General features: G+C 34.5%; 1 protein-coding gene across 4 annotated transcripts in view; it reads right to left on the reverse strand.

Moving 5' to 3' along the window:
* The window catches only part of DGKB (diacylglycerol kinase beta), a 583,166-nt gene that overhangs the window by 402,014 nt on the left and 168,368 nt on the right, over window positions 1–12,784 (reverse strand). For all 4 annotated transcript variants that reach the window (XM_036230387.1, XM_036230386.1, XM_036230388.1 and 1 more), the window contains 3 exons: window positions 9,716–9,833; window positions 7,294–7,382; window positions 7,098–7,214 (listed from right to left, as the gene is read on the reverse strand). In XM_036230387.1, coding sequence (XP_036086280.1) covers window positions 7,098–7,214; window positions 7,294–7,382; window positions 9,716–9,833 — 324 coding nt within the window. The remainder of the gene's footprint in view (window positions 1–7,097; window positions 7,215–7,293; window positions 7,383–9,715; window positions 9,834–12,784) is intronic.

Here is a 12,784-nt window from a genome sequence, read left to right on the forward strand (position 1 = left end):
GGGTCGAATTGGGTTCACGAAAAGATATGTTGAAGTCCTAACTGCTAGTACCTATGAATGCAAATTAAGATATTTGTAGATGTGTTCAAGTTCAGATGATGTTATACATAATTGGTTTGGCCCCTAATCCAATGACTGGTGTCCTTCTAAAAAGAGAGAAATTTGGACATAAAGCAATAGACATGGAGGGAAGAAGATCATGTGACATTGAAGCAGAGATTTGATGATGCGGCCGCAAGTCAAAGAATATCAAGAATTGTGATCAACCACCAGAAAGTAGCAAAAGAGAGGCAAGGAAGGGTTCTTCCCTACAGCCTTCAAGGGGGAGTATGGTTCAGCTGACATCTTGATATCAGAGTTCTAGCCTCCAGAACCATGAGAGAATAAATTTCTATTTAAGTCCTTCATTCTGTATTATTTTGTCATGGCAGTCCTAGGAAACAAATGTATCAATAACTATAAAAATTGAACCAGAACCAAAGACAATGTGTCTTAAGGCTCTTCTGAGCCAAGTGTCACAGAGAAAAAACTTTGCTTTCCGATCCTAAGAAACTATTTTAAAACTGAGAATGCAGGCTCTAAGAAGCCCCTACAAATAGCAAGGTACAAGATTAAAATCCTTGTGTGTACAGAATGAGAAAGTATACTGAAATTTTCATCTTGACTGCAGTTTGTAAAGCCTCACATATGACTCCGAAGGACAGAAGGGCAGATCACTCTGAACCTCTAGCCAGTACTGACCACAGATCTGTAGTCTGAGGGCCTCGGCCTCTTCCATGATTCCATTCCATGTATTTCTAACAATTTGTAAATGATATAAGAATGAGTAGCCTCTCTATATAGTTATTTGAGGGTTAGCAGAAGTTAAGAGGAGATAGTGAAAATAAAATAAACTTTATAACAGCTTTTTTGGCATTTAAAATAGTTTCACAGCCCAAAAGAAAGAACCGAGGACTCAGGTAGAATCACACAGCTGACAAGCTGAGCAGTGTGTCTATACGGCGGTATGAGGGTTTCAGAATACAGGTACCAGCCACTGGTTCCATGAAATACCCATCTCTGCACAGCTAGGTTAAACTAGCATGGGATATTCCAGTTTGACTGTCATATGGCCCATATCCATTAGTTCTGCCTAGGCAGCTGAGAGGCAGAGTCCTTCAGGAAGATAAGTGTGCAGCAAATTCTGTATAAGAAGGTCAGTAACCATCAGTGACACAGGGACACATGTGCAAAAAATTTTCCTACCCAAGAAGTCTACATTGACTAATAATGTGCAATAAAACTTATGTTTTTATTAAGACTGAAACTGGAAGCTGGTAAATATATCTGGTGACCATTCACATCTTGGCATTGTCTGCAAGCAGGAATGCCAAAGCTGAAGACATCATGTTAGAACTATCGATCATTCTACAGGCTGTGAATCAAATTTGTATGGCAGGTCATATTGCTCAGACACATAGTTGAACACACAACATAAAATGTGAAAGCCAAGAGAAAATACACATAGTCCCCAAAATATTTACCCACATGAAAAGTAAACATTATTTTTGCTGTGGACTTAAAAGTACTCTGGGAAAAAAAAAACAGTCTATTAAAAAAAAGAATAAAAAAATCAACAAAATAGCAATTATATAATGGAATTTAAAAGCCCCTTCCCCCCAAAAAATCTTAGGTCACTGGCAACGTTGTTTCTTGATCAGGTGCTAGTTAACATAGGATGCTCATTTGTGCAAAATTCTTTCAACTCTACCCTTATGATATTTGTACTTCTCTGCAAGTATGTTATTTTTCAATAATTTTTTTAAAAAGTCACTTAAACTTGTCTCCATGACATTTTACAGACCACCATATAAGAAAAAAATACATCTAAGCCTTTCTTGGTGTCAATAAGATGCTGAAGACTGACAATTGATGTAAAGATAACCCAGTTCCCAAATCACCAAAAGTGTAAAGAACCTCATCAGGAATAGAAATAAACCAGAGCAATGATGAATCCTGCCTCTTCAATAAAATGATCAATGGAGTCCCAGAGAAAAGGGATTGCAATCTTGTTAAAAATGTTGTTATTTCTGTCCATGGTTCTCTTTGCAAAGAGTAAGGCTTAGAAATCCTCAGGTCATTATTTTATTGTATGTACAGAAATTCCCATTTATGTAAGAGAATTGGTCCCATATCTAGGAAATCCAAAATAGTATAAACCAGCTTTTTCTGGAAGTGAATTAAACACTTGGAAATAATTTCAGAGTTTATGGCAATTTCGAAAAGTACCTAACCTAGAGCCAGTTCTATGTTTATTGAAGTAAGCTGTTTCAAGTTAGGGAAGATAAAGAAAATGTGTGTGCGTGCGCGCGCGCACACACATTTATGAGATGGAGTACAGAAAAAAGTGGTAGTATTGTATTGATGAGAAAGCAGTAGACTCTAAGAAGTCAAGAAAAAAATAGAACACAATTTTTGTGAGAATTTGGAGGGAAATTAAAAAAAATGTCATTCTAAAAATAATTAAGTGATTTAGAAGAACATTTGTTGGTTTATTTATACATTCTTTTGTCTCTAATCCTTTGCAATTTCAGGATACTGCCCTAATGCCGGTATTTGCTAAGGCATAATAAACTCTTGGAAAGATATTGAAAACCTTTAAACATTACTGTTAAGACCTTAATATTTTAATAAAAGTAGTAGCTCTCCATGATACTAAAGGTAAATAATCCATAGCTGCAATATAGGCTTCCTTTTGTTAAGCTCAAATAAAATGTATCACCCTCCTATTCTGGTGACTCCTGCCTGACCAGCAACATTCTACTACAGCCAGGAGCAATTACAACATGTTTTTAATAGAATGTCAAGAAAATCCACTCATAGCATAAATGAGCAGTTATAAACAATGGGATACTAAGGATCACGAGATGTATGCAAAAGAAGAAATAGAGAACCAATGAGAACAGTTAGTCTGGATGATGGAATTATTAAGCATGGGAAAGTAGTTGCCTAAAGGTTAGAAAATAGCTTTCACTGTTCACTTATGATTTTTCTGTTTTTAATTATTTGACTTGTTAGATTTGCTAAAGACAGAACTCAGTTCTAAGAGCCTATATTTATGGCTACGTGACGGCAAAATAGTACAATATCAAGAAGCCTTGGTATTGACTAAGAAAAGGTATGTTAAAATGAGTTTATCTAAACTTACTTGTGTATCTGATACAGGTTTGAATATTATAAGTTTTTAAAGAAATAGAATTTAAATCATTCATTTAAAATTCAATGTGAACAGTAAGAAGAAAAGTACATCAGTCATTAAAGTGAAGTTATTGAGGACCTCCTCTAAACTCAGAACTCCATCAAGAACTTGAGTGATTAGGAAAAATGTGTATATTGGACCAGAGCTGGATCGGACTGTAGTCTAGCAGTGCAGACAATGTAAGCATGCAGATATACAACCACTGGAAAGCACTCCAGTCTTTCCTTCTGGTGTGAATTAAAAATATAAAAAGTATTCAGAAAAAGGAAATAGTGTTCAGGAAAATTCCAAGGGAGACAGGAAACTTATTGGTTCTTGGGGTGTAGTCAGAATTTAAGGGGGCTGCATTTAAGAGAGCAGAGTAAGCAAGATAACAGGTAAAGAGGAAGCATGGCCTTCCCAAGGGACTGCCAAAAAATATGCACAGCTACAGCAGGGGTTATGCATAGAGGAGGTATTATATATGTCCTTAAGAACTGGGTCTGGCATTTGAGTAATTGAAAACCAGGTTGGGTGGTAGGAGATGAGGGCTGCATTTATTATTACAGAGCTATTATAGGTTGCTGAAGGTGACATATGATAACAAACTAGTATTTTCAGAAGATGATTCTGGAGGTGGTTCACAGCCTGCATTATAGGAAAAGTACCTTCTGTTAGGGAGATAAGCCAAGACATTCTGATCTAATCTAGTTAAGAGGTGCTAAGAGCTTGCACTTGGGCTGTGAACGATGGAGACAAAAACTCAAATCTGAGAGAGATATTTTAAGGAGGAAATTTCAAGGCTCGGTGATACGTTGACTATATGAGATAAAGGTGAAAGACAAGAATAAAGTAAACTGACTTCCAACTCTATTTCCAATGACTGCAAGCATGATGATATCATGTCTCATAGAAAAGAGTTAGAATAATTGCCACTTGTGAATATAAATAATCAGTTTCGTCTAGAATATAGAGAGATTCAGGTCCACAGGTTTCTTTGGGCAACTACAGATCCTTCCAGAGGTGACAGAGAAATGACATGAATGATATTCATGGAGTGCCCTTTTAGAGCCAGGAGCTGGGTTTTGTGCCTCTGTATGATATTTTACCTAGTTTTTCCTATAATAATAATTGTCAATTACTGAGCCCTTATTATGTATGAGGTCCTGCCCTACATACATCTGCACAGACATTTTTTTACTCATTTAATTATTATAACAATCCTACACTGATAGGTATTTTAACTACTGTGCAAATTAGGAAAATGTCCTAAACCTTTATATACCTGTCCCAAAACTACACAACTACTATCTTAGCTGTTGGACAGAGATCATCTTAATAATACAGTCAGTCTGTCTTATAAGACTCAAGCCATTTTCAAAAGCAAGATATAAAAGAAAGGAATGGCATTTGGAAAACTCTGAAATGAAATCATTTCATTCTCTTTGTTTCTCTGCATAATCTATACCTCCTGGCCTTCATTCAGATAGGCCTTCCTAAAGCTCCACGTTGGTGGAGTCATATCCCATCACCTTCACAACTTCTGCTAGATCTTTGCTACATTAATAGCACTTACTGGGAAGTATAAGAACATAGGAAGTAGATTCGGTTTGTTTAAAGACAATCAGTAGCAGTGAGTAAGCATCAGTCAAGAGCAAATCAACTTTATACTAAAATTTTCGAACAATGGTTAAATAAGAAACTGTAGATTATACTAAAAATATAAATGTTTAAAAGTAAATTATTCTAACTTAAGCACAAAATCAATAAATTAATGTCTTCATAATTGCTTAAAATAAAAATCCAAAAAATGCATAAAAATTAAAGTTACTTTTAAGAAGGCTATATATTTTCCTTAGTATGTGAAAACTTTTTTTTTAATATACTGTGCAAGTCTTGTTTCATTAACCAAATACGCAGGGGACTCTTGGAAGTCAGGGTTTCATCAAATAAAGCTGAGGTGGGCCAGAAGTCTCAGGACTTAAGATGGTTTATGAAGACAGCAACTTTTTTTTTTTTTTTTTTTCTAATTCCACCTTAAAACCCAATGTTTCCTCATTGGCCCTGTTTCCTGAGTAGAGCTCAGGGATTTAAAAACATTTATAGATTATAGGTGCTCTGTCACAGTGAACAAATAAAATCATCTCCATGTACACATTGATCTTTAGTTAAGAATAAGATGTTAGGTCATGTCTGAATTGATTCAGACATAAAATCCTTATATTTTAAAAAATACAGTTTATTCTGAGGTGATACCTCTTTCTTGTAAAAGGAAAGGCCTAATTTTTTGCAAGGCCAGGGCCGGGATCAGGACCAAATATATAAGTATAAGTAGTGAGCAGATGGGCTAGAAATATAGATTTTGGAGTCACAGATTAGGGAAACTGTTAAAGAATTCTGATATCCTTTAATTTCAGTTTATGATAAAAATATAACTAATGAATGATGCACTGCATGCAGAAAATAAGAGAAACAAGCTCCTACAAGGTCTGAAACAAAAATTATATATTTTATAGATGCTTAGCAAAAAAAAAATAAATAAAGCAGCAGCAACTTTTTAAATGTGCATAGATTTTTAAAAAAATAGTTATGGTTTTCTTAAAACTGAAAACTCAATGTTTTAGTAATTTATATGCATTGTTTACATCATTGTTAGACATTGTAAAAAATAAACACTCTAAAAAATCAAACTTTCATAATTGAGAACATTTCAAATGTAAATGTAATTTAAGTAATAGCTGAACATGATTGAAGAAAATATGTTCATTTAAAAAAAGGACTTAATTTTTTTTTGAAAAACAGTTTGTTTTCCCATTACCGTCTATGTACATGTGTATTTAAGAAAAATAATTAAATGGTAAAGGCGGGTTGAGGTGCACTATAGAGAAACTTATTTGCTTAACTGAAATAGTGCTCCCTACTATTTTATTTCCACAAAAGTAAGAACTATCAAAAGAGAAAGCAAATATTAGCTGGGGGAAAAACAACAACAACAACAACAACAACAACAATTGGAGAAAATACACAAAACCCCAACCCCAGTCCCATAAATATTTTTGTACTCTATTGTCAAAAATGGCTATTCTTGAAATTGAACATCCTAATTAATCTCCAGAAATTAAACATGGCACACTAGAAGTACCATCTAACAAACTCAGAAGCAGGCTTAAACAATCATGCAAACCAAGTGGAGTCCTTAAGTGTCCCAGCAAAGATGGATGTACCTCTTCTTTTTCCATTATCAATACCATAAATGAATTTATTGCTGTATCTTTTACCTTTCAATTTATGATTTAACTGAAGGAACAAGGCAACAACATGTTATGAAGAAGGGTAAAGTGAGTTCTTAGAAGAATCAAGAACTAAAATGTGAACCCACTTGCATCTCTATGTAGCCATGTGGTCAAGGGAAATTGACTTAGCTTCATTATATAATCTTTGGACCACATTGTTTATTTTTCTATCCTGTGATTAAAATAAATTCACAATATGTAAAACAAAAAACTCTACCTAAATAAGGTTGTGGAGTAGAAGGAGATCTAAACTCTACCTAGTCAGTATCCAATGCTCATTGGCCATCCCTAGCTGTGGCTTCTGATTACCTTCCTAGTAAATGCCTAGGGCTCCAGGGAGCACAGTTTGAAAACTTTAGGATGGTATCATCTCCAATATTGTCACTGGCTCTAAAATTCTGAATTCTATGAGGACAAATCTGATCTTTATCTTTTTGTGAGCCAGATAAAATAAGACACGTCATGGTTTTATCTTAACTTAGTCTGAAATTCAGGCTGATCTTTCAGGGGTGGACTCTAGAAGAGGATAAGATATGCAGTCTTTGATGTGAGTGGAGACTAGAGATTTATTTTCCAGTGTTACTCACTGTGATCTGACACCAAACACAATGCAGTCCTGTCAGGCCCTGGTAACATTTAACAGTTTTGTGGCACTTATCACACTTGGTTGGGCAGTTGCCTTCAACCCAGTAATGGTGCATGACCTAGAAGAGAATAAGAGCACTGTGGTAAGAGGAGGCATCCATAAACACCCTCGGAAAGCTGACACTGCCATACACTTACATCAGTGTTCTTCTTGGACTTCACATAGGTCTTGATGCAAGAAGGAGGCGCCCTCGCCACACAGCGCTCATGGACTGTGTACTTGCAGACTGTAAGGAAACATGTACACAAATTCAGAACTAATCCTGAACTTGATTGCAATTTTATAGGGAAAGAATGACATTAACAGAACCTCATTTCATATCCACTGCTCCCTAATCAATCCAATCAGCCACATCAAGGAAAAATCCAAGTCGACTGTTTTTACCATAGAATGCAAAAGGCCAATTAGTACAGGAAATATTATGCATGTGAAAAACCAAGACTCCTCTATCGTGGCATAGCAGGAAATGCTTAATTAAATCAGACCTCCCTCAAATTTTTCACAATAATTTCCAGATGACAAAAATATTAAAGACAAATTGATGACTGCCAAATGGCTTAGTGTCATTTGCTAAAAGAAAGAGATCTATATTTTACAAAGTATAGGCATGAGAGCAGCTGGAGGCATGGGAATAAAAACCCATGAGTTTATGCTATTTTGTCTATTGATTTATATAAACCTTAAATGGCTGTTTAATCCATTTCCAGAGAAGAGATGTCATCATACGTGCTAGGCTTAGTAACAATTCATCCCTCACTTGCCATCATGGAACTATTTGTCCAAAAGGAACGACTTTTGTTAGGCAACATATACTATACATACATATGCAAAATTTTATATTTATATGCAAATATGTATCTCGACACATGCAAACATATATAGGTATATGTGTGTTTTATTGGTATCTTCAAATTATTTCATGGCTTGATTCTGAATATAACTTAGGGTCATATACAGATGTTCTTTGAATAAAACACTTGTTTCAAATTAAGGTTCTAGATGCATAAATACATAGAATAAAAATTAAATCAAAAAAGATCATGTAGCCCTTTTAATAAAACAAACAAAATCTATCCACTTCATAAAATTAGAATGAAAAAAACTAAATCGACGTAGTATTTATTTAGTAAAATTTTTCCAAAATAGTCACACCTGTGAGTTCCTTTGGTAACACTGAAAGAGAAAACGTATTTATTCTTCTCTTCTATGTTGGTAATAAAATTAAGAGTATTATGTGTGCTACACTAACCAGTTAATATTTGTGAGCAAAATTCTCTCTCATCTTACCTGAGGGTTATCATTTGTTTCTTATGCTCTCATCAATAGAATCTTTAATAAAAAAATTATTTTCCATAAAAATAGAAATTTAAAAATAAAGTATTCCCTTAGTATATGGAGAATGCTCTAGCATAACTAGCCTTTCAAATGTAGCCACCAGAAACTGCCCTCTGAAGTTAACACCTGGCAATTTCATGTCACCTTATTAAAATCCTTAAACACTTCAGAAATCGCTGAAATGTGGCAGAGACATGTTTTTTAATGTCAAATAATACATGTGAGAGAAAGTTAATTCCTATATTACCTAAGAAGCTGCTAGCTGAAAATAATACCTGAAAATGACATACTGTATGGAAGCCAAGTGAGAAATTAGACTTAGTATAAATACACAAAAATGTAATGTGTTTAATACACTTGACAGTTTCATAGCAGAAAAGGGTGTAGATAGTCAAACTGCTGGCCCAAGACAACTTCACACTTTAGTGAGGAGTATACAATATACCCTCTGTTTTAAGAGGGGCATCAGGAGATATAAAAGTTTTTCACGCATAGATGATGTTGACTTAAAAATACTTAGGTGACTTACAAATTAATTGTAATGTAAACTATTAGAAAATTCTAATGAGCAGTGTTCACTTAATAGACTACAATAAAATTGCAAAGATACATATACTGGAATGAAAATGGCCACAGCTTATGAATTGGCTATGCTTTGGGTTCCAAAATACCTATTAGACATATATGAAGATTTTCTTCATGATAGAGTTAAAATAAAATGCCTAAGGTGTAAGATTAGTTTGTATTATTTTGTGTGACTTCTTAGTTGAAATGCAAACTGATTTAACTGTTTTGTTTTGTTTTTTTAAAGACCTGAAGGAACTGACTCCTTATGAAAAGTCATTGTGAATAAAGTAGCTAACTTGGGGGAAAATAAGGATAAAAATGAGCAAGATATAAATATTTGAAACTAGTAAAAATTTTTATAATAATCCCCATAGAAATGAGACTAAGGAATAAATGAAACTACAATTAAAAAATAAAAGACTAATGAATTAGAAAATGTTGTTAGCTTTTGTCCAAGGGAGGGTTTCCCAAAACTGTAGAAAAGTAAAGTTAAAGTGATCTAAACATCCAGAATCATACAACAGGAAAACATAAATCATAGTTACTGGAAGGCTCAGGATTATTTCTTAGTTCTCCATCTACAAATAGGACCATTTCATAAAAATTGACCTTTTCTCACTCGAGGTGATGACAGCCAGGCAGAAAAAACATACTCACAGGAGCAGCAGAGCCCCTGCTTCCCCACACCAATCAGCATGTTCAGGCAAAGATTGCAGTAGGCAGGTTTGTTAAAGTGCTTGAGTCGCCACACATGCTGTCCGTCATCTTTCACGTTCTGCACGGGACATAAGAGAAACAGATTTCACTTAATGAAATAAACAGTGGAATGTGTAGGTGCCAATAAAATTCAGAGCTGGACTGAAGCATTTGAAGACAATCTGTTATTTCATCCCCAACTTTCTCCAAGATCACCGCAGAGTCTAGAAAAACACATGTGCTCTAGTGGAATGAGACCCTGCTAACGAATCTTGGGATGCTATAGCAACCCACAAATTCTCCTCTAATGCCAATGGTTCAGCAGCATGTCCCAAGCCATCATAATGACCTGCCAAACAGAGGGACATGTGCACCTCAAGTTTGAATACTTAATCCTTAGCACAATTCCAGAAGCCAACAAATGAATAAAGGGAGGGAAAAAATGAGTAGAAGGGCCTTACAAATGAAAACTTGGCAAGAATATGTTAACCCTTGCTTAGTAGTTAGAATATGCAAATTTAATGATGGTTGTTAGGTCTTATAAAGAGGCAGAAGGATAGGATGAGAAGCAATAATACTTAAAGGTCAGTTATGGGTGGTATTCTAAGGCTTTAACTGGGAATTCTCTATGTTATAGTTTATTTAAATATATTTTTGTATGTCTCAATGGTAAATTTTAAAAGATAAGCTTTTTAAGTTTTATTTTTTTCCCCTCTTTAATTCCCTCCACCCCCACCCCACTTCCACCCCGACCTCACTTCTACCCCTGACCTATAAATGTTGCCATTTCTCCTTAAGAACTGGATCTCTGAAAGTGGGGCATCTCCTCCCACATGTTCGCAGGGTACACCTGGGGCCTGGCACCCCCAGGGTATGGTCCACCTGGGGCACGAACCCAGAACCTTCCGCATGTAAAGCAGATGTGCTAAACACTACACTATGGAGTCATCCTGATAAGCTTTTTTTAAATATCTAAATTATATCATCATTACGCTTTCTCCTTTTTTGTAAAATATGAATAATTTTAATTTCATAGAAAGGTGGTCAAAATATTAAAACTGTATTACTGTATTTATTTATAACATTATATTTATTTGCAAAAATAGACCTTGAATTTAAATTAATTCACATTCTAGTTGAGCAACTGTAATTATTATTTATTCTTCAATATAAAACTATAAAATATCATAACAGCTGCTTCACTAATAGGCATTCAATCACATCTGCACTGTTCAAGATAAAAGTGAAATAATATGATACTATTGAATGCCTTGAACTCCTTACAAGAAATTTAAATCTATTAAATAAAGGCACTATGCATCATTATTTTTGTTACCACCATTTTCTCATTAACATGTAGTTCTTGTATACCATTTACTAAATTGTATCAAATTCAATTAATTTTAGATATCATTTATTGGTATTCTATAGAAACCATTATAGGACATAATTTTTCACATTAGCCGAGTTATTGTATCTCTTAGAATACATTCACTCAATAACTTTTTGAACACCTACTATGTGCTGGGACATTAATACTAATTCTGTAGTAGTGAAACAGTATAAACGTGCCCAGATCACCTTTCTCTCAATAAAAATAATGTATCAATAATGTCCCCTAACCCCTTTTTCTTATTCCCATTCAAGAGATAAACCATTGTATTTGTAATACTAGATTAGATTCATAGTGGCTAATTCTTATATTAGAACCAGAAATGTCAAATTTATCATAATATGCAACTAGTGAAAATGCTTCTTGGGAGATAATTCTCCATGGTCCCTTAAATTTCTGCACATTTTATAAGCATATATCTTTTTTTTCTATGCTATCTTTTCAAATATGTTTGAATAATAAACAATCTTGGATAATGGAGATATGTATCACTAAGGAGCCTAAGGAGAATAGATTTACTTACTGTTGAGTAAAATAAAAATCTCTCTCAATTCAGCAAAGGTTAAGCAAGTTTGTTTACTACACATTATAAAAAAAAGAAAAAAAAAAGTTAGTTTCCCTAAGCCAGGGTTCCAAGCTGTGAAGGTATGTACAGCAAATACTTGGGCCGTAATCTACCACCCTTATGAGGCTTCATGGGCCAGGAGAATCGGCTCAGGCGCGAAGCTCCTACTGCCTGCTTCACTGAGAGTTAAAAAGTACTTTGTCCCTGACCCAGGAATCTCACGACCCCTGCCAGCATCCAGAATGAAACTGTGACAAGCTAACTTGTTAACTTGTAAGTGGTCTAAATTTCAGACTCTTCACAGTTCTTGACAATGCTCAGAGATTCATTTTTCTGACAAAGAACTAACAAGCTCTCGACAAAAGCAGTTATGCTGAAGGTTATCATGGAGAGGACTTTAGAAAACGTTACTGTTTTAATTTTCTTCCAAACTTACAAAATAGGCTTTGCAGTAATATCTGGATCTAACTCTGGTTTGTTAGAGTCATAAGGTTTCTGGTATGTTTATAAAATGAATAGAAAGCTTTATGTATTTATTTAACTTCTATGTTCTTAAATTTCTATTCCGTCCAATAAGAATAAAACATTGTGTGAGAAAAGTTTAAGTAATGGGGTTGTTAATTTTTTAAAATCATGTTGATAAAGTTAACAGTTTAATGCTTAAAGAACATTTACATAAAAAGGAGAAAGGAATACCACAATTTTCATATGTGTTACTGTTCTTATAATCCTTGTCATTTCATTTTTAAATGATTGTCCATTACATGTGAATAAGCCTCATCCTGTTGAAGAGCACATATGGACTAAGTTAGCTGGCATTTTCCTTATCAAAAAATAAACAAGTCTGAGCGTGGGTGTTCTGTCAATCAGAACACTTAGCCATGTTACAGGCTGCAACTGATGTACAAATCCATTACCCAGACATAAAATGCTTTACCAAAAAACAAATTAAATAGCTTTATAGCTCTTAGCCGGATAGATTGCCAAAATATGCAAAAGATGAAATATGTATGTGACTTCAAGAGAAAGAAATTGAAATCAGGAGCCAACTACTTCTCAGCAGTGCAAATTA

The sequence above is a fragment of the Rousettus aegyptiacus genome, unplaced genomic scaffold, assembly GCF_014176215.1.
Source record: "Rousettus aegyptiacus isolate mRouAeg1 unplaced genomic scaffold, mRouAeg1.p scaffold_m13_p_13, whole genome shotgun sequence".
In the NCBI taxonomy this organism is placed as follows: Eukaryota; Metazoa; Chordata; class Mammalia; order Chiroptera; family Pteropodidae; genus Rousettus; species Rousettus aegyptiacus.